Source organism: Echiichthys vipera (assembly GCF_963691815.1).
Source record: "Echiichthys vipera genome assembly, chromosome: 12".
NCBI classification, from domain to species: Eukaryota; Metazoa; Chordata; class Actinopteri; order Perciformes; family Trachinidae; genus Echiichthys; species Echiichthys vipera.
This window is the reverse complement of record NC_139837.1, coordinates 511240-532839: the sequence shown is the minus strand read 5'-3', so window position 1 is coordinate 532839 and position 21600 is coordinate 511240. Positions and strand designations below refer to the sequence as shown.

Genomic DNA, 21600 nt, shown 5'->3' with positions numbered 1-21600 from the left:
AGGTTCATCCAAACCAGGTCACATCGCGCCTCATCGGAACCAGGACCAGATCATTTTGGATGAGTCATCAAAGTACCAGAAAGACCTGCAGAGGTGGACCGGCCCCGACAAGACGGCCACACACCCCGACTGTAAGTCAGGCAGCAGTGGGAGGTTATTCCAGCGTAAACTCCTCCTCCAGGGTCTTTTACTGCAAATACACTCATCCAATAATCCAGGAGACAGTTTTTATTAAGGTAGAAATCCAGGAGAGATGCTAACAGCCGGACGTGGCTAACAGTGGTTAGCTCTGGGCAGCACGGTGAAGGCATTCAAAGGTCTTTTTTAACCACTAATGCTGCTGAAAATAACAGCAAACCTCTGCAGCAGCATGAGAAGTCCCTACACACACACACAGACACACACACACACACACACACACACACACACACACACACACACACACAACAAAGCACCAATGGGCTCCTTCCACTGTAATGGACTTTACTATGAGAGGAGCTGGTACAGGGGCCAGTAGGTAAGTCTTTAAAACACTCTTTAATAAACTCTGGCTTCACTAACTACGCTGATGACGCTTTGTTGTGTGTGTAGGGACTCTTCTCATGCTGCTGCAGAGGTTTGCTGTTATTTTCAGCAGCATTAGTGGTTAAAAAAGACCTTTGAATGCCTTCACCGTGCTGCCCCGAGCTAACCACTGTTAGCCACGTCCGGCTGTTAGCATCTCTCCTGGATTTCTACCTTAATAAAAACTGTCTCCATGGTTACTGAGGATGAAAGTGCAGAAAAAGACCCTGACTTTAATAATTAATAATCATGCTGACGCGTCAAAAGGAAAACTGAATGTTTCAGCCTCAGTTTTCACAGTTTCCAGAGAGAGGGTCAGGACAGACCCCACTGACCCCGTAGACCAGGTCCAGACCGCCGTCAGCGGACCACCTCAGTCAGGTACCAAACTCTCCGTGAACGCAAACGACAACTTCCTGTTTTTCACAACAAACACTATGAAAACAAAGGACTTCAGTTTTCATCTGGAGCTAAATTCACAAAGTAACGTTGGTTCGTCAGCGTGAAAGACGAGGACGTGAAAACACCGACGGCTCAACAGTCGACGTGAACCGACTCGTGTGTTTCAGATTCTGCAGCTTCAGACAACGGCGGCTGGTCGGCTGCACGGCGTTCAGCTCTGGACGGAGATCACAGTCATGAGGTCATCCAGAGACTCTTAGGACGACTCTTCTTCTGCCAGGACGACGCCGCGGAGCAGACCCCGGAGCAGACCCCGGAGCAGACCCCGGAGCAGACCCCGGAGCAGACCCCGGAGCAGACCCCGGAGCAGACCCCGGAGCAGACCCCGGAGCAGACCCCGGAGCAGACCCCTGAGGTCCAGCTGGTGGTTTCTCTGCTCACACACCTCAGCAGCCAGACGGTCAGAGTCACATCCACACTTCCTTTAACCCTCATCTCTGTCTCTACGTTAACGCCTGCGTCCACTCTTCTCTTCTGAGCCCCTGAAACCTCTGTGAGCCCACTTTAGTTTTACTTCTCCAGGGTCGCGTTTTATTCTGGACGGGCAGAAACAGAAGTTTGTAAACGATGACGAAGCCGTCCTTTTCCTTTATTATTAATACATTGAGCGCCGCTTCGATGGCGGATGGGTTCAGAGAACGCTGACACTGCGACTTTAGTCTGATAATACTTTGACTTTGGGTGTGGAAGGCTTGCACCCAGCCTCACCCTCTCCCTCCTGGCCTCACCCTCTCCCTCCTGGCCTCACCCTCTCCCTCGTGGCCTCACCTTCTCCCTCCTGACCTCACCCTCTCCCTCCTGACCTCACCCTCTCCCTCCTGACCTCACCCGTCTCCCTCCTGGCCTCACCCTCTCCCTCCTGACCTCACCCTCTCCCTCCTGACCTCACCCTCTCCCTCCTGACCTCACCCTCTCCCTCCTGACCTCACCCTCTCCCTCCTGACCTTACCCTCTCCGTCCTGGCCTCACCCGTCTCCCTGCTCCCTCCCCAGACTCTGGTGCGCTCCCTGCTGGCCGAGCAGCTGAACAGCTCTGAGACGAGACACAGGCTGTTGTCCTGTGAAGTGCTGTGCCGCCTCAAAGGGCCCGTTAATCAGGTAAAGAGCTCAGACAGAACCAGCACGCCCCCCCCCACCCCCCCGGCCGTGGTTAACACCATCTGTTACAGGATGTCGTGCTCAAGCTGACGCACCTGATCAGTAACGACCAGAGCGACGCGGTCCGCCTCGCTGCTGCAGAGGCGCTGATGAAGCTGGGGAAGAGGCTCCACCTTCATCACCAACTCAGGTGCTGCACCAAACTATGCTAACGGAAGTTTCTCTGATTAGCATTGATGTTTACGGGTCGTGCCCTCTGAGCTCTCCTATTGGCTGCAGGTCCAAGCTGGAGGAGGGGCGGGGTCTCCGGGGCAGGAAGGAGGCTCTGGTTGTAATCAGCCACCTGAGGTTAATGACGGTGACGCTGCTGGAGCCTCTCGTGAGCTGCCTCAGCGACGAGATCCCCGCCGTCCGGAAACAGGCGTGTGTGACGGCGTCCGCTCTGCTGCTGGAGGACGAGAGGGTAAGAGTCCAGACGCACCGACCCGGACAGGAAGTGGACTCATCATTCAGAACGAGAAACAGGAAGAGCGACGGGACAGATTCAAGAGTCAAGACGTAACGTGTGTGTGTTTGTCTCCAGGTCGTGATCGGTCTACTGCAGCTGGTGGAGAACGACGCGGCTGCAGAGGTTCGACTGTCGGCCATCACAGGTGAAGAACTCAGGTTGTTCATCACTGAGGGTCACAGTTGGGCCTTGTGTCACGTCACATGTTTACGTCTGTCCCAGAAAGGCGTCTTTTGGGAACGGATCCATGTCTCACTGACTCTCAGCTGATAACTGTTGTTGTTGTTGTTGTTGTTGCAGCTGTGGGAGCGTTGGGTTTGTCCTCCCCATACGTGCAGGAGACGCTGCTGCGCTGCATAGAGACGGAGGAGGAGGCGGAGCTGCGTCTGGCCGCCTGCCGGCTGCTGCGAGGCTGCGGCCTCTCCTCGGCCCAGCTGCACCACTTCCTGCTCCAGCGCGTGGAGGTGGAGTCCGACTGGCTGGTCTGCAGGTACGAAGAGCTGCGTGTGTTTACTCACACATATATCATCATACATGAAGATGAAGGATGTGTTTTCTGTGGTCATGCAGGGAGATGAAGGAAGTGTTGTGTGACTGCAGCCTGCAGGAGGAACACTGCCACGCTCAGTACATCAGCCTGCAGGTTTTTACTTTTACTGAACACTTTGATTCTCTCAGAGGTGCAGTTTACTGCGTACATCCGCTGAAGTAGGAATTCAACGCACTTTACTTGAGTACCACTTTATACATGCACTCCACTACGCCTCATAAAAAATACTGCACTTTTTATTACATTTCTGTGGTCGTGGGAGAATGTAGAGATCAAACAGGAGAGGCCCGAGAATGAGGCCTTGGGGAACTCCACAGGTCAATTTTGTACGCTCAGGTGTGAAGAATGGTTGACTTTAAAGACCAAAAGTTGCAGTATTCTGAGACTCTGGGATTAACAGGAGGATGACGTTTTCCTTTGTGCTGAAAGTCTCCAGATGAATAAAGTCCTGGGGCCTGTTTCACAAAGCAGGTTTAGTGAAAACTCTGAGTATGTTAACCCTGAAATGAGGGAAACTCTGAGTTTTCCGTTTCACAAAGGGAGGTAACTCAAACCAGAGACAGAGGGGTAACTCTAGCCTGTTTCACAAAGGGAGGTAACTTAACCTCTCGGTCAGTTACCATGGTAACATGCTCTCTGAAACTAACCTGGTCGGGACCAGGTTTTTCTCAGAAAACCTTGAGTTTCTCTCTGTCTCCGCCCTCTTTCAGCCACACACCGTGTTTCATTTCCTCATTCATTCAGTCAGCACGCGAGTTTTAGCGAAGTACAGTTCTGCTATAGTTCCGTCTGTTTTTTCAGAAAATCACTGCAAACATCAGACATTAGAAGTTATATTAGGTGGCGACTATTTCACTACCATGGCGTGTCCTTCTGATAACAATCCCGTGGATGAAGCTGCAGCATTACTGCGCAGAGAATTATATATTCGTCGGGAGATGATTATCAGACTATTGATTATAGATGTTCTTGCATTTCCAGGCACTTCTCTGTTTGAGCGGTACCGTTTCATATCACAGCAGATATTCTGTGTTGCGCTGCGTTTTTTTGCAAACGGGAGTTTTTGTATACAACGTATAAAAATCATTCAGTAGGCCTACATTAAAAGTTATATTAGGTGGTGAATATTTACACTACCATGGCGTGTCATTTTGATAACGATCCCGTGAATGAAGGTGACGCATTTCGCAAAGAGAATTAAATATTCGTCGGGAGATGATTATCAGACCGCGCATAGACGTCCTTAATATACTGCAGCCATAATTACAAAATGAAGGAAATGGATCTTTTGAGCAAGTTGAATGTGTTTGACTCAGCGTTTCTAAATATAATTCCAGCTTTTCTTGCAATTCATAGGTTCAAAAGTGTGTGCTTTTAGTTGGGTTACCGGTATATAAACTACTCCTATAGGTGGAAACAACAGCCTTCTGATCCAGAATATCACCTATAATGCGAGGGGGCTGAATACGCACAACACCGTTTCATGTCACAGTCCATCTCACCCCTCCTTACATTTCCAACATTAACAACCAGTCATGCTCTCACATCACAGCAGATATTGTGTGTTGCGCTGCGTTTTTTTTTTGCAAATGGGAGTTTTTTATACAACATTGATATGTTGTATAAAAAACAGCCACTTACGGTAATATTTACTTTACGATGTAAAACCTGCTCAAAATGAGGCGTCACCATGAGACTGTGCTGAGGTTTTACCTGTTTGAAAAATGTTTTTATGTTTCATCTTAAGCTGCGCTTCGCCCCCGCGGGGTTGCACTTAAATGAAATAAATTAATAGGCTCCCACTCATGCAGTTCCCCCTGTGATATTACTGTGATTGCAACTGGACTACATTTAAACGTATGCACTGACCCGAGCAGCAATGTCCTCCAGCACCGTCTCCCTCTCTTTTGCTGCAGCAGCGGTGTAAACCTGCTCAAACTCTCCGTATGAGCGCATTAATATTTCCATTTCCAGTTGTAGCGTAGCCCTTCGCTTCCCCGTTGCCATGGTGACTCGTCGAATCAGGGCTCCATTGATGCTGTCTTTTTTTACTTGTGGTGCACGCACTTAACTCCAGGTCAAACTACTCTGAGTTGATCAACCTGACGCAAATCTGCTGTTCTGGAACCGAAAACTCAGAGTTTCCTATCTCTGGGTAGATCAACTCAGAGTTCAGGGTTAGACTCAGAGTTTTTTGAACCTGCTTTGTGAAACAGGCCCCTGGTGAGTATCTGGTCCGACTCCTCGGTGAAGTGTGTGTGTGTGTGTGTGTGTGTTTGCAGGTGCAGCGTCTGTGTGAGTGGAGCGTGATCACACAGAAGCTGCAGCTGCTGGGGCTCCACGGGGGGGCGGAGCCTCCGCCGCGGGACCTTGGCCCGGCTGCTGGGGCACAGATACCTCATGGAGGAGCAGGGGGCGGCTGATCAGGGCTGAACACACACCTGAAGGTTCTCAGTGAATAAAGGTTCAGTTTCCTCCTGGTGTGTGTGTGTGTGTGTGTGTGTGTGTGTGTGTGTGTGTGTGTGTGGAGCAGAAGGTCACATGGTAACTGTAGGACACTGTGGTGTGAGCTGGTTTCTACACAGCAACGGGAAATAGTCACATTTAAACCTTCAGCTCTAAAGTAACACTGTAACGTCCATCACTCATTATTTCATAAAGAGCTGTAAAAACACCTTTAACTCAAAAGGATTAACGTCACAGAAATGTGACATTAACACAAATGAAAGATATTTTATTAACTTGGCTCTGGTCAAATTTAAGCTGATCACTCGTAGAGGGAATCCAAGATGGCGGCTGTGTTTTCTATGTTGACAGAACCTTAAAAAAGGGTCCAAGTAGAAGAGAGAACTGTTTCCAGACAGGTCGCTCTGGAACCGTGCGCTGGTGATCGTCTGGAGCGAACGTCCGATCAGCGCTGGTGTTCATGTGAGTTTAACGTGTGACGCCAACAACACACTCAAACCCGCCCTGATCCACACACAGGTTCAGACGCCGCTCGTTACCATGGAAACACAACGGGACACAAAGTCAAACATTTCAAATATTCAGACTACAGACTTACTTTGATTCTGTTCCCCTCAAAACAACCGTGGGTGGATTATTATTAAAACATAACTTTAATAAAGTTTCTACAGATTCTATATTCTCCTATGAGCGGCTTCATATCTGTAAATACATAAATATATTTAAATGTGTTTGTTCTGTAACAAACTGATTAAAAAGAGTTTTGTCACTGATCGAACCTAAAGCGTTAAGAACAAACAGGAAGTCACAGCGAGAGTTTCTCCCAGAGTTCTGATTTTATTACAGATAAAAAGTCACAAACATAATAATAATAATAATAATAAACACAGTGAACACGTGTACAGAGGTCACGCAGAGCGCTCAGTCCTGCTGCTGCTGCTCTGGACGTCCCTCCTCTGAAGCAGCTGATTGGACGAACTCTCCACGTCGACCACGTGAGCCAGTGTCCGTGCGACGGCCGTGTTCTGACCAGAGAAGAAGAAGAAGAGTTAAGTGTGTCGTTTGTTTTAAATCCAGCCCCCGGTGACGTCACGTGACCCACCAGCTGAGCCAGGCGCTCCGTGGCGTCGGGGCCGCAGCCGACCCACATAAGCTTCTCCTCCAGAGTCTCCACGAAGTCCAGCAGCGTGGTCACGGCGTCCACCACCGACCTGAACACAGAGCACACGCCGATGACTCGTGAATCCAAACGCCGTCTGCGTCACGACTCAGTGGGTGTAAAGGGAACGCTCTACGGGGGGACGGGGGCGTTACCTGCGCGGGTGAGTCTGGACAGGGGCGTTACCTGTGCAGGTGAGTCTGGACGGGGGCGTTACCTGTGCAGGTGAGTCTGGACGGGGGCGTTACCTGTGCAGGTGAGTCTGGACGGGGGCGTTACCTGTGCAGGTGAGTCTGGACGGGGGCGTTACCTGTGCAGGTGAGTCTGGACGGGGGCGTTACCTGTGCGGGTGAGGCTGGACGGGGGCGTTTCCCGTGCAGGTGAGTCTGGACGGGGGCGTTACCTGTGCGGGTGAGGCTGGACGGGGGCGTTACCTGTGCAGGTGAGTCTGGACGGGGGCGTTACCTGTGCGGGTGAGTCTGGACGGGGGCGTTACCTGTGCGGGTGAGTCTGGACGGGGGCGTTACCTGTGCGGGTGAGTCTGGACGGGGGCGTTACCTGTGCAGGTGAGCCTGGACGGGCAGGTTGGTGCGGCCCAGCGGCCTCAGCAGGCGCTGCCTCAGACCGTTGTGGTCCTTCAGGACGTCCTGCAGGTGAGCACAGAACACCTGCAGCAGCTGGAACCGCTCGGCTGCAGACGAGAGAGCGTCAAACGTTCACTTCTGTTTCCATGGAAACAGACATTTAAAGTCGTTCGAGTCTTAATCTTTTTTTATCCTCTGCTCTCGTGTGGAACGTGAGCAGAACGTGTGCAGAGCGACTCACTGAGGTGGACGGCGTGCGTGACGTCGGCGCTCTCCTTCTCCAGCGTCAGAAGCTCCGCCTCCAGCTGCAGCTGCAGGAGAGAAACTTTGACAGTTAAATGAATCAAACCTAAGACCGTTCGTTCTGCTGCAGAGACGCGTCTCCTTCAAACGTTACCTGCTGCTGCTGTCGCTGCGTTCTGATTCGCTGCTCAGCCTCGTGCAGGTGAGAGGAGAAGGCGGGGCTTAGGCCGGAGGAGGCGGAGTCTATTTCCTCCTGAGGACAGGTGGAGACGAGTGTTACTGTTTCCGTATTTAGGGTTTTAATCAGGGTGGATTTGATACTCTAAACATTATTATTATAATAATGATAATATTAGAGTATTATAGGTTTTATTAGTGCGGATTAATTCTAATGTTTGCTCGTCATCAAATTGAGTTAAAGTTGTAAGTTTCTAAAGATGATACAGTTGTAGAGTTAATAGTTTTAAAGATAATAAAGTTAATATAGTAAATAAAGGTGGTGTCAGACCTGAGAGAGGAGTTAAAGATGATAAAGATGTTAAATATAATAGTTTAAAGGTGTCAGACCTGAGAGAGGAGTTAAAGATGATAAAGATGTTAAATATAATAGTTTAAAGGTGTCAGACCTGAGAGAGGAGTTAAAGATGATAAAGATGTTAAATATAATAGTTTAAAGGTGTCAGACCTGAGAGAGGAGTCCTCTGGACACACATGAGGACAGCAGAGCTGCAGCTGGAGTCACTGAGAACTGAAGCATCTGAAACAGAAACACACTCAGAACCAGAACCAGGACACTGGGTTCACCTGAACAGAACCGGGACACTGGGTTCACCTGAACAGAACCAGGACACTGGGTTCACCTGAACCAGAACCTCATACAGAACCAGGACACTGGGTTCACCTGAACAGAACCAGGACACTGGGTTCACCTGAACAGAACCAGGACACTGGGTTCACCTGAACAGAACCGGGACTCTGGGTTCACCTGAACACAACTGAAGCATCTGCAACAGAAACACACTCAGAGCAGGTGTTGTGCCGTGAAACGCACCCCCCCCCCCCTCGCATATTCGGTGATATTCTGGATCAGAGGCTGTTGTGAATATCACCTATAATGCGAGGGGGTGCTGAATACGGCACAACACCGGGTTCACCCGAGCCTGGGCCGAACTAAACAGAACCAGAACCGCGGCTCTCTCCTCTTGAGCTCCGGAGTTCAAACAGAAACAGGAAACTGTAACTGAGAGGATTTTAAAGGCGAGTTTGTTTACGGACACAGAGTCTGCGGGTCGGTGTGAAGCTGCACACGGCACCATTACCGCTTTATTAAAACTTTATTACCGCTTTAATAAAACATTATTAAAACTTTATTAAAACTTTAAAGCTGTTTCTCACCGTTAAACAGACGAAGTTTCCTCTGAAACATCAACAACAGAAACCCGCCCGATGTTCGTTTTCTTCTTCTTCTGCGGCTTTAACGGCAGCGAGGGGCGCGTCACTTCCTCTTCCGGCGGAAGTGCGGTCATCCTGAAAATAATAAATATAAAAATAATAATAAAATTAATGAGGAGATCAAATATGTGGTAATATTGATAAATGTAATAGTTAAAAAATATATAAATGTAAATATGAGGAATAAATAAAATAAGTAAAAATGTAGAAATCTAAATTAAAATAAACAAGTAAATAAAACCGTGGAACCATAAAGATAAATAAATAAATATAAAGAGAAACGAATATTGAATTACGTATTTTTTACCATTATTAAAATGTTATTGTTATGCTTTCGCTTATTAATGTTGTCATTATTGTCCCGTTTTTTGTTTTTTTTAACTTTCCTTCATTTTCTTTTTGTCATATTTATTTATTTATTATTGTTGGTTAAGATTTTTTTTTTTAATAACGACCAAAAACTCAAAAAGGTTTTTTAAAAATATAAATATAGAGGTCGCGAGTACAAGCGTGTGAAATGTGTTTCCTCAGGAGGGGGTCTGGAGTCTCCCTTAGAGAGAGGGGGAGAAGTTCAGCATCCGTGAGGAACTCGGAGTAGAGCCGCTGCTCCTTTGTGTTGAAAGGAGCCAGTTGAGGTGGTTCAGGATCATCTGGTAAGGATGAACCCTGGGCGCCTCCCTAGGGAGGTGTTCCAGGCACGTCCAGCTGGGAGGAGGCCTCGGGGAAGACCCAGGACCAGGTGCAGAGATTAGATCTCCACACTGGCCTGGGAACGCCTCAGGATCCCCCCAGTTAGAGCTGGTTAATGTGGCCCGGGAAAGGGAAGTTTGGGGTCCCTGCTGGAGCTGCTGCCCCTGAGACCCGAACCCCGGATAAGCGGATGAAGATGAGATGAGATATATATTTATATATTTTCCTTGTATTTTTCAAATTTATTTTAGAATTGAAAAACCCAAATCTATAATTATTTGTTTTATATTTATTCATATTTAATATTGTGTTGTTCCGTCGGCAGGGGGCGGTAACGCGGCGGAAGCCTTTCTGCCAACCACCAATAAGATCAGGAGAAGAAGAAGGCCACGCCCCTCTCCGCTGCTCCCATTGGCTGACGCAGCTGCGGCCCCGCCCCTCTCCTCTGCTCCCATTGGCTGACGCAGCTGCGGCCCCGCCCCTCTCCTCTGCTCCCATTGGCTGACGCAGCTGCGGCCCCGCCCCTCTCCTCTGCTCCCATTGGCTGACGCAGCTGCGGCCCCGCCCCTCTCCTCTGCTCCCATTGGCTGACGCAGCTGCGGCCCCGGCGCTGCATCAACACTTTGATTTCAACATTTTAAACATTTTATTTCATTAAAACACAAAAACATGTTGAAACTCTCCGAAGACTGAAGGCGCCATTTTGCTGTTCGCGCTCACGTGAGTGAACCCGGACTCGTTTCCGGTTTGTTTCGTTGTTTTTAAAGGCTGCTAACTAGCCTAGCATGCTACCTAGCCTAGCATGCTACCGTTAGCTCCGGCTCCACGCCCATAAACACGAGTTATTAACAATAACACGCGCTGTCAGCGGGGTGTGAGAGAGTTAAACACGTAAATAAGGTGTTTAAATGTTTATTATTGTGTTTATTATTATTAATAATATGTTTTTAGTCTGTTTGCTAACGAGCTAAAGCAGCTAGCTCCTCCTCCTGCTGCTCCTGCTGCTGCTGCTGTTGTTGTTTCTTCTTTAATAAAGTCATAATAACAAGGTCAGGATTTTAATCTGAGACATTTCCGGGTTTGGAAAAATGTTTCTGTTGTTTCCAGATTATTAATCACTTTTAAAAATATAAATATTAATATAAACTAATCAAAGCAAGATTATTTATTTATTATTATTTAATGCATGGTTTATTTAGATGTCTTATTATTGTATGTATGATTTGTTTATTATTTTATTTCTGATTCATCATTAATTTATTGAGGATTAATTGTGATTTATTATTTTATTCATTTATTTCAGTTTGAAGGATCAGATTTTTTTCTTTTTATTGTTGAACTTCCACATAAATCTTTGTTTTGCTGCTGAAGGCTGAAGAAGTTTAAACCAGAGAAAATTAAACTAATAAAAAACATTTACTCTATATATTATATTAATATTTGTCTCTAATACTGAGCGGAGCAACAACATCAATGTGGTTTGTTTGTTCCATCACATTATTCTGAGTTTCATGTTTGTTCCAGTTCTTAAATGTAAATAAATGTTTCCCTCTGTTCTTCTTCTGCAGGGATTTCACCGCCTGATCTCATCAACACCACAGAAGAAGAAGAGGAGGACCAGAGCCGTTTAAGCCTCCTGCTGATCCCGGGACAGCGACCACTTCCTGTTTGAACGCTGAGATTAGCTTCACCTTCGCTCCAGTTTCCCTGCTGTAGATCCACACACACACACACACACACACACACACACACACACACACACAGGGACACACACACACACAGGGACACACACTCACAGGGACACACACAGGCAGACACACACACAGGCACACACACACACACATACACACAGGGACACACACACACACAGGCAGACAGACACACACACACAGGGACACACAGGCACACACAGACACACACAGACAGACACACACACAGACACACACACACACAGAGGCAGAGGGGGGCCGGTGTGCAGGGTCCAGATGGGGAACAGCGCCCTGAAGTCTCACCTGGAGACGTCCCAGAAGACGGGCGTGTTCCAGCTGACGGCCAAAGGTCTGCAGGAGGTGAGACACACCTGTTCTCTGTGAGGCAGGAGGTGAGACACACACCTGTTCTGTGTGAGGCAGGAGGTGAGACACACACCTGTTCTGTGTGAGGCAGGAGGTGAGACACACACCTGTTCTGTGTGAGGCAGGAGGTGAGACACACACCTGTGCTCTGTGAGGCAGGAGGTGAGACACACACCTGTTCTCTGTGAGGCAGGAGGTGAGACACACGCCTGTTCTGTGTGAGGCAGGAGGTGAGACACACACCTGTTCTCTGTGAGGCGGGAGGTGAGACACACACCTGTGCTCTGTGAGGCAGGAGGTGAGACACACACCTGTTCTCTGTGAGGCAGGAGGTGAGACACACACCTGTTCTCTGTGAGGCAGGAGGTGAGACACACACCAGTTCTGTGTGAGGCAGGAGGTGAGACACAAACCTGTTCTGTGTGAGGCAGGAGGTGAGACACACACCTGTGCTCTGTGAGGCAGGAGGTGAGACACACCTGTTCTGTGTGAGGCAGGAGGTGAGACACACCTGTTCTCTGTGAGGCAGGAGGTGAGACACACACCTGTTCTCTGTGAGGCAGGAGGTGAGACACACACCTGTTCTCTGTGAGGCAGGAGGTGAGACACACCTGTTCTGTGTGAGGCAGGAGGTGAGACACACACCTGTTCTCTGTGAGGCAGGAGGTGAGACACACACCTGTGCTCTGTGAGGCAGGAGGTGAGACACACACCTGTTCTCTGTGAGGCAGGAGGTGAGACACACACCTGTTCTCTGTGATGTCACCGTGTTTACAGGTAAACGTGCCGACACGCTCGTCTGTTTCCACCACAACACAGAAACAGCAGCGCACGTCACCGAGGGCTCGTCACTGTGTCACCACACAACAAGAACCAGAGGAGTTTCATAGAGACGCCGACTCGTCTCTGCAGCCGTTTGACCTTTAAGTGTTTGACCTTTAAGTGTTTGACCCTTTAAGTGTTTGACCTTTAAGTGTCTGACCCTCCTGTTAAATGTTTAATATAATTCAGTTTTTTTCTCCGACTCACAGGAAGTTTCTTTCAGCCACGAGGAAAATATCAAAATGCTCATTAATTAAATCTCCCTGAAGCTTCTGCAGCTCAGGAACCTGCAGCTGTGGTCGTGTCTTCACCTCCATGATGATGATGATGATGATGATGATGATGATGATGATGATGAGACTCCATCTTTGTTTCAGTTTCCAGAGGAGCTGCAGAGACTCACGGCCAACCTGAGGACCGTCGACCTGTCCGGCAACAAGATCGAGCTGCTTCCTGCCGCCATCGGCAACTTCCTGCTGCTCAAGAGTCTGACGCTCAGCGGCAACCGCCTCAGTGAGTCTTTGGGTTTCTCATCAGGATTCAAGATGGTGCCGCGTTTTATGACGACACCGCATGTGTTTCAAAATGTCTAGGTGTGTTAGCGTTAACTTGTTAGTATCCAGTTGCGTTAGCGTGAGTTAACATCCCAGTGCATTAGCGTCCAGGTGCGTTAGCGTCCAGGTGCCTTTCAGGTGCATTAACGTCCAGCTGCGTTAATGTGCGTTAGCGTCCAGGTGCGTTTACGTCAACGTACGTTGACATCCAGGTGCGTTAGCGTCCAGGTACATTAGCGTCAGTGTGTGTTAACGTTCAGGTGTGTTAGCGTTAACTAGCTTTAGCGTTAATGTGTGTTAGCATGTGTTAACGTCCCCGTGTGCCGTGTGTCCGTCCTCAGCTGTTCTGCCCGATGAGATCGGTAAGCTGAAGAAGCTGGAGACTCTGGTCCTGAGCGGGAACCGGATCCAGAAGCTGCCCCCCTCTCTGGGCCAGCTCAAAGCCCTGCGGACCCTCAACCTGTCCGGGAACCAGATCTCAGAGTTCCCCCCGGGACTGGGAACCCTCCGGCACCTGGACCTGCTGGACCTGAGCCGAAACCAGATCCGGAGCGTCCCCGCGGCCGTGTCGGAGCTGCAGACCATCGAGCTGAACCTGAACCAGAACCAGGTAGCGTAGGTCTCCAGGTACCCCCCCCCGCGGTCTCATGACAGCAGAGATGGAAACACGTGTGTCCTCTGCCTCCAGATCTCGGCGCTGGCGGCGGACGTGTCCTCGTGTCCCCGTCTGAAGGTCCTGCGTCTGGAGGAGAACTGTCTGGAGCTGTCCTCGGTGCCCGGGTCCATCCTGAAGGACTCGCAGGTGTCGCTGTTCTCCGTGGAGGGGAACCTGTTCGAGGTGAAGAACCTCCGAGACCTGGAGGGCTACGACCAGGTCAGAGCCACTTCCTGCCGCGCCGCCTCACTTCCTGTTTCCTTTGTTACTTAGATTCTTTAACATCTGTGTGTCGTTCTCTCCTCAGTACATGGAGCGTTTCACCGCCACCAAGAAGAAGTTCGCCTGAAGACGCTCGATGACGAGTCCCAGCCTCAGGGGGCGGGGCCAGCCGAGACTCCGCCCACCACCAACGCCGCCGCCGCCGCTTCTTCTTCTTCTGCTGCTGAAAACAGAACTCACACAGCGCCGCATGCCCCCCGCTGCTTCCTGTCAGACTCACTCCACCTGCAGACGCACGCCGTGAAGAAGAGACGAGACGAAACTTACAAAGAAGAAGAGGAAGAGACACCAAAGAAGAAGAAGAGACAAGACACCAACGAAGAAGAAGAAGAGACGAGACACCAACGAAGAAGAAGAGGAAGAGACGAGACACCAACGAAGAAGAAGAAGAGACGAGACACCAACGAAGAAGAAGAGGAAGAGACGAGACACCAACGAAGAAGAAGAAGAGACGAGACACCAATGAAGAAGAAGAGGAAGAGACGAGACACCAACGAAGAAGAAGAAGAGACGAGACACCAATGACGAAGAAGAAGAGGAAGAGACGAGACACCAACAAAGAAGAAGAAGAGACGAGACACCAATGACGAAGAAGAAGAGGAGACTCGGGGACGCTCCTGTTGGTCTCGTCCCGTCTCGCTCTCGTGTCGGTGACGTCGTCGTCCTCGTTCGTTTCCATGATTCATGAATAAAAACATGACGTTTGAAGAGAAACGACGAAGACGGAAAATCAGAGTTTGAGTCAAACTGACGAATAAAAAACGGACTTTCTTCAGTTTTTACACAAAACATTGAATCAAGACTCAGCAGAAGAATATTTAATATAATAATTAATAATAATTATTAATAAAGATGAGAAGATAAAAGGAGATGTGATGTTTTTAGAGGTGGATTCGTGTTAATGATGTTTTTTATTTATTATGTTTCATTTTAAATAAAAATTCGACCAAAACTTTTATTTTAAGGTTTGAAAAGTTTGAAATGAAACAGTTAAAGAAAATTATCATCATTAAATCTGAGTTTTCATAAAGACAGAAAAGTGTTTTTCCAGCGTTATTAAATATTATTTTACGTTCACAGAAATAAACTCCTGACACACTTTTTCCACTTCACCGACAGAGAAATTAATGTTTAATAAAAATATAACGTGTTAAAGTTGCTGCTGGTTCCTCGTCTCCCTCAAACTTTGTCTTTTTTTTAAAAGACATCGAACGTCATTAAAGTCACTGAAAGTTTGTGAATTTCAGAGGAAAAATTTTGTCCTTTTTGAAAATTGAATCGAGTCGTTGAAAATAATTTTTTTGTTGAGAAAATAAAATTAAAGTTATTTTAAAGTCCTTGAATGTTTCTGAGATTAGACACGGGTCATTTAAAGTGCTTAAGAATTACTTATTTATTTAATTATTCACCATAAACTGTATAAAAGTTATTTATTTAAAATTTAATTTACCATTGACATTATATATTATTTATTATTTTTTTAATATTTAATTACTCACCGTAGTTTGTTTAAAGTTATTTAATATTTAGTTATTTACTATAGTTTGTATAAAAGTTATTTATTTATTATAATTAAATTATTTCCCATAGACTTTATAATAATTATTTATTTAATATTTAATTATTTACTATAGACTGTTTAAAGTAATTAAGGATTTTATTTTATTTTGGAGGCGTCGTTTCCGGCGCGTTCGTGTGTGTCGCGTGCAGCTTGACGTCACTTCCGTGCGGCGGGATGACGCGTTTGCAGATTTGTTTGTTTGCTGAAAAAAACAAACTTTAATGAACTTTTCTCGCGTTTTTTTCTCCGGGAAACAAAAACTTTACTTTTTTAATCTTAATTAATCACGTTTCTGTTTTCCCGCCACTTCTTCTCCGTGAATCAGCGACTTTTTCCCCGGGGATCCGAGTTTGTTCAGCGGGAGATGAGGCTCCGCTGAGGGGCAGCGGGGCACCGAGCCGAGAGGAGCCGAACCGAGCCGAGAGGAGCCGAGAGGAGCCGAACTGAGCCGAGAGGAGCCGAGTGGAGCCGGTGACTGTGAGCCACGGGTTAAAACGCTTCTCCGACACAAACATGAGAAAATGAAGCGGATTCTGTGGATTTTCGTGTTTTTCCTGCGGAGTTTGGACGGAACCGGCGAGGACGGTGAGTTCCGAGGCTTTTACCCTTTAAAGGGTTTAATATCACACACGGGAGAGTGGAGTAAAGTGTTTTAAATGTCGAGTCAAGTGCTTTAAAGTGGTGGCATCAAACTAATCTGTGGTGAAACATGATTGTGATTTGTTTACTGCTCAATAACATCTGATTTAAATCATAATTAATAATCATATGAAGCTGTCAGGAGCTGCAAAATCCTGTTTTCCACTCACTTGAAGTGTTTGATGCCAGACTCCGTTTGAAATCTCGTTGTTTTTAGTGTTTTTGTAAAGTTTCAGGGAAATTTTCACTCTGATTAAAGCTTCAATATATGAAATCCACCTCAGGGAGCTTCTCTTGAATTCGGCCTCACACAAACACTTAAAACTGCGCTTTAACGGGAGTCCTGGACGTTTTGGGGCAGGTTTGCAGGTTTGAGCCCTGACCTCCGGGCTGCAGACGCAGGTTCGAGCCCTGGCCCCCGGGCTGCAGACGCAGGTTCGAGCCCTGACCTCCGGGCTGCAGACGCAGGTTCGAGCCCCTCTGGATCAGTGAGACCCTGTGCACCTGTGTGCATGTTTGCGTGTTGGTGTGATGTGTGTGTGCCGGGTGATCCAGGACCTGGTGTGATGTGTGTGTGCCGGTGGTCCAGGACCTGGTGTGAACTCAAACCAAACACTTTCTTCTGTGTTTGTGTGGAAACGAGCTGAAAAAGCCAAATGTCACAGATTCAGTGTGTTTCTGATGGACTCTGGTGCCGCTGCGCCCCCCGGGCAGAGGGCAAAGGTCAAAGGGCAGGTGTTATAATGTGTGTTTATGTTTTTATGATCCTCTGATTATAAATGTTACAGATAAAGCTGCTGTTTTTATTCTTTTCTCTAAAGAATCAAAATATTCTGTGGAGAGATTTTAGATTAATAAAGTTTATTATTATTCATGTTACTATGTTAGTTATTAGATTTACTACTTTTGTTCTTGTTTTTATTATTATTCACTCAACGATGACGTCACCAGCTGCTGCCTGATGATGTCATCGGTGGAGGGAAGTGACACCTGATGATGTCATCGTGCAGCAGCAGGGAAGTGATGTAACCATAGAAACAGGATGAGAGGCCGGACGTGTTGCCGTGGCACAGGTCGACGCTGACCTCATCAGAACACGTTTGACCTTCTGTCTGAAGCTCGATGATGTCATCACTGTGGGACGATGCGTTCGTGTGACGTGTCAGCGGTTTGTTTCCCAGCATGCCTCAGTGCTGACGCGTCCTTTTCTTCTTTACTTCGTCACGAACCGAAAAAAACAAAGAAACTTTTCTTTAAAACGTTTAAAATGTTAAAGTTTGAATCTGAACTTTGTGACTTCCTGTTTGTCTGTGATGTCATCCCTCTCCTCTGCTCTCATTGGTCGCCCCCCCCCCCCCCCCCCTGCAGGCGTGTTCACCAAGCACCCGTCCAATCAGACGCTGTCCCAGGGGAACGGCGCCCGGCTGGGCTGTGCCGTCCGCGGCCTCACGGAGCCCGACATCGTGTGGATGAAGGACGGAGAGAAGCTGTTCAGCAGCGACCAGATGTTCCTGACGCTGGGGGAGCAGCACTGGGAGACCTACCACAGGTTATTCATCATATTATTATTAATATATATGAATAAACCAGTTTATTTAGTCTAGTCTAGTTCTGGTCCCAGTCTAAAGGCGCCCTCCCACTGTGCCTCCGTCCCGTGCCCCCTCCCACTGTGCCTCCGTCCCGTGCCCCAGCATGTGTCACGGCTAAAGTCTGGTTCCTTTGACCAGTGTGAGTGCAACCGTACCACGTCTAGGAGCGGCACGCTTGCCGTCCACGGCCCGTTTGGGAGAGGTGGGCTTTAGTAAAGCACGTTTGCACGTGTACGAGCACGAGCGTGCGCACGTGTACGAGCACGAGGCCTACAGCGGTTCTGAGGTCATTTCCTGTGCGCCTGTTGGGATGTAGAAAAAAGAAGGAGGGACCATGCGCGGACATTTCAAACAATGGCGGTGAAAGGTTCACGTTGGTGTGATGCGGAGGTGGAGTGTTTACTGCAGATTTGGTCGATGAAAAGATTCAAAAACAGTCGACAAGACGCACAAAAACTCCGAGGTCTACGGAAAGATCTGGAAACAAAGCCACGCATCGCCATGACGTCATCAATGCGTGTGACGTGTTACGGCGTGATGACGTATAGGCAGCAAGAAGCATTCTCCGAGGCCCAGGTAGTGTGAGTACAAACGGGCCTGGAGGGGGGGACAAGGACCCTAAAGCACGGGGCACGGGACGGAGGCACAGTGGGAGGGCGCTCTAACCTGTGACAGAGGCACATCGGGAGGGCGCCCTAGAGTTCTGGTTCTGGTCCTGAGGCTCATGTCTTCGTCCTCAGTGTGAAGTCGGTCCAGCAGCAGGACGCGGGTCAGTACTGGTGTGAGGTGGAGTTCCAGGGCCGGACCTTCTCCTCTGAACGGGCCTGGATCACGGTGGAAGGTGAGGACCCTGAACGCATCCTCTGCTTCCTCTTCCTGTGATGTCACATCCTCTGCTTCCTCTTCCTGTGATGTCACTTCCTCCCGTCTCTTTCAGGCGTGCCTCACTTCGTCCAGGAGCCGCAGGACGTGGCCACGTTCCCCAACGCCCCCTTTGACCTCACCTGCGCCGCCGTCGGCCCCCCGGACCCCGTGGAGGTGCTGTGGTGGCTGGGGGGGGTCCAGGAGGGCGAGCCCGGGCCGTCCCCCTCCGTCCTCCACGTCCAAGGTCAGAAATCCCCCAGTCTAGAGTTCTGGTTCTGGTCCCAGTCTAAAGTTTGTTTTTGACTGTTTCACTTTGTGTGTGTCTGTGTGTGTGTGTGTGTGTGTCTGTGTGTGTGTGTCTGTGTGTGTGTGTCTGTGTGTGTGTGTGTGTGTCTGTGTGTGTGTGTGTGTGTGTCTGTGTGTGTGTGTGTGTGTGTGTGTGTCTGTGTGTGTGTGTGTGTGTGTGTGTGTGTGTGTGTGTGTGCGTGTGTGCGTGCGTGCGTGTGTGCGTGCGTGCGTGCGTCTGTGTGCGTGTGCGTGCGCGTGTGCGTCTGTGTGCGTGTGCGTGCGCGTGTGCGTGTGCGTCTGTGTGTGTGTGTGTGTGTGTGTGTGTGTGTGTGTGTGTGTGTGTGTCTGTGTGTGTGTGTCTGTGTGTGTGTGTCTGTGTGTGTGTGTGTGTGTGTGTGTGTGTGTGTGTGTGTGTGTGTGTGTGTGTGTGTGTGTGTGTGTGTGTGTGTCTGTGTGTGTGTGTGTGTGTGTGTGTGTGTGTGTGTGTGTGTGTGTGTGTGTGTGTGTCTGTGTGTGTGTGTCTGTGTCTGTGTGTGTGTGTGTGTGTGTGTGTGTGTGTGTGTGTGTGTGTGTGTGTGTGTGTGTGTGTGTGTGTGTGTGTCTGTGTGTGTGTGTGTGTGTCTGTGTGTGTGTGTGTGTGTCTGTCTGTGTGTCTGTGTGTGTGTGTGTGTGTGTGTGTGTGTGTGTGTGCGTGTGTGCGTGCGTGCGTGTGTGCGTGCGTGCGTGCGTCTGTGTGCGTGTGCGTGCGCGTGTGCGTCTGTGTGCGTGTGCGTGCGCGTGTGCGTGTGCGTCTGTGTGTGTGTGCGTGTGTGTGTGTGTGTGTGTGTGTGTGTGTGTGTCTGTGTGTGTGTGTGTGTGTGTGTGTGTGTGTGTGTGTGTGTGTGTGTGTGTGTGTGTGTGTGTGTGTCTGTGTGTGTGTGTGTGTGTGTGTGTGTGTGTGTGTGTGTGTGTGTGTGTGTGTCTGTGTGTGTGTGTGTCTGTGTCTGTGTCTGTGTGTGTGTGTGTGTGTGTGTGTGTGTGTGTGTGTGTGTGTGTGTGTGTGTGTGTGTGTGTGTGTGTGTGTGTGTGTGTGTGTGTGTGTGTGTGTGTGTGTGTGTAGGGGTGAACAGCAGTGTAAAGTTCTATTGTGAAGCGAAGAACACCAGAGGAATCTCCGTCTCCAGAACTGGAACCGTTCACATCAAAGGTACAAACCCAGACCCCCACGTCCAAGACCCAGTCCCCATAGACCTCCATGTCCAAGACCCAGTCCCCATAGACCTCCATGTCCAAGACCCAGTCCCCATAGACCCCCACGTCCAAGACCCAGTCCCCATAGACCCCCATGTCCAAGACCCAGTCCCCATAGACCCCCATTTCCAAGACCCAGTCCCCATAGACCCCCATGTCCTAGACCCAGTCCCCATAGACCCCCACGTCCAAGACCCAGTCCCCATAGACCCCCACGTCCAAGACCCAGTCCCCATAGACCCCCATGTCCAAGACCCAGTCCCCATAGACCTCCATGTCCAAGACCCAGTCCCCATAGACCTCCATGTCCAAGACCCAGTCCCCACAGACCCCCATGCTACATGCTAATGCTACATGCTAACATTAGCTCCTCTGTGTCTCAGTGTTGCCCGCGGCGCCCGTCGGCCTTCAGGTCCTAACGATGGTGGACAACAACGCCACGTTGTCATGGAAACCAGGCTTCACAGGAAACTCTGAGCTCTCCAGCTGCAGCGTCCAGGTGACACTTTAAATCATGTTTTTATCACATATTTATGTTTTTATCTCATATTTGTGTCTTTCTGACCGCGGCTCCTCAGCTGTCGGGGCGCTCGGTGCGGAGGCGGGACGTCTCTCAGCAGGAAGTGCAGGTTCCTCCTCACGTCCACTTCCTGTCGGGTCTGCGGAGTCACCGTAACTACAGCGTGAGGGTGGCGTGCGTGAACGAGGTGGGGGCGTCGCCCTTCAGCTCCTGGCTGCACTTCCACACGCCCGAGGCAGGTGAGGCGTCACGTGACCCAGCAGCCTGTGAGGGCGCCATCCCATAATCATCTGTCTCACGGCGAGGTTAGCAAACGGCTAAACCAGCGTTAGCATCGTAGCAGCCGTTAGCTGCTAAACCTCCATCTTTACGTTTTCTTCTGATCCTGAAACGACTTTAATTTAACGTTTTTCCTCCATCTTTGTAACCGGCGTGATGTCGCTCTGTGGTTGCCTAGGAAACGGAAACGGCACACTCATGTGACGTGTCCTTTAGCGTGAACTTCCTGCACCTCTGTGACCATATGTGGACATGAGGCCACGCCCCCATTGGGCTGAAAACAAACTGTCGGCTTTGAGAGGCGTTTAAAAACAAATCACGCCAAAATCTGTCCTGATTTCGCCTTTTTGATGCTAATGCTAACGTTAGCGTTACATTCGACCACACGGCGGCGTGAGGAAGAGAAGGCACGTTCAGTCTGGGCCTCAGAACTACAGCTCCCATGATGCTTTGAGGGATGTAAACAG

General features: G+C 49.1%; 3 protein-coding genes across 3 annotated transcripts in view; 2 read left to right on the top strand and 1 right to left on the bottom strand.

Moving 5' to 3' along the window:
- Nucleotides 1-6474: 6474 nt before the first annotated feature.
- Nucleotides 6475-9093, bottom strand: haus2 (HAUS augmin like complex subunit 2). The gene is made up of 6 exons (XM_083924512.1): nt 8319-9093; nt 7788-7886; nt 7632-7701; nt 7365-7497; nt 6750-6858; nt 6475-6672 (listed from the first exon to the last, which is right to left on the bottom strand). Exons 1-6 carry the CDS (start codon nt 8388-8390, stop codon nt 6556-6558), a joined length of 600 nt encoding a protein of 199 aa, XP_083780638.1. The 5' UTR covers nt 8391-9093; the 3' UTR covers nt 6475-6555.
- A 1263-nt stretch (nt 9094-10356) lies between these two features.
- lrrc57 (leucine rich repeat containing 57) lies at nt 10357-15004 on the top strand. The gene is made up of 6 exons (XM_083923730.1): nt 10357-10495; nt 11344-11844; nt 13050-13185; nt 13568-13836; nt 13915-14100; nt 14189-15004. The coding sequence occupies exons 2-6, from the start codon at nt 11761-11763 to the stop codon at nt 14228-14230; spliced, it is 717 nt and encodes a 238-aa protein (XP_083779856.1). The 5' UTR covers nt 10357-10495; nt 11344-11760; the 3' UTR covers nt 14231-15004.
- Nucleotides 15005-15904: 900 nt separating this feature from the next.
- Nucleotides 15905-21600, top strand: part of tyro3 (TYRO3 protein tyrosine kinase) — a 21323-nt gene continuing 15627 nt past the window's right edge. Inside the window, 7 exon segments of the mRNA XM_083924787.1 lie at nt 15905-16309; nt 17732-17912; nt 18693-18793; nt 18890-19060; nt 20204-20290; nt 20718-20833; nt 20913-21093. Of these exon segments, the coding sequence (XP_083780913.1) occupies nt 16246-16309; nt 17732-17912; nt 18693-18793; nt 18890-19060; nt 20204-20290; nt 20718-20833; nt 20913-21093 (901 nt within the window). The 5' untranslated portion in view covers nt 15905-16245.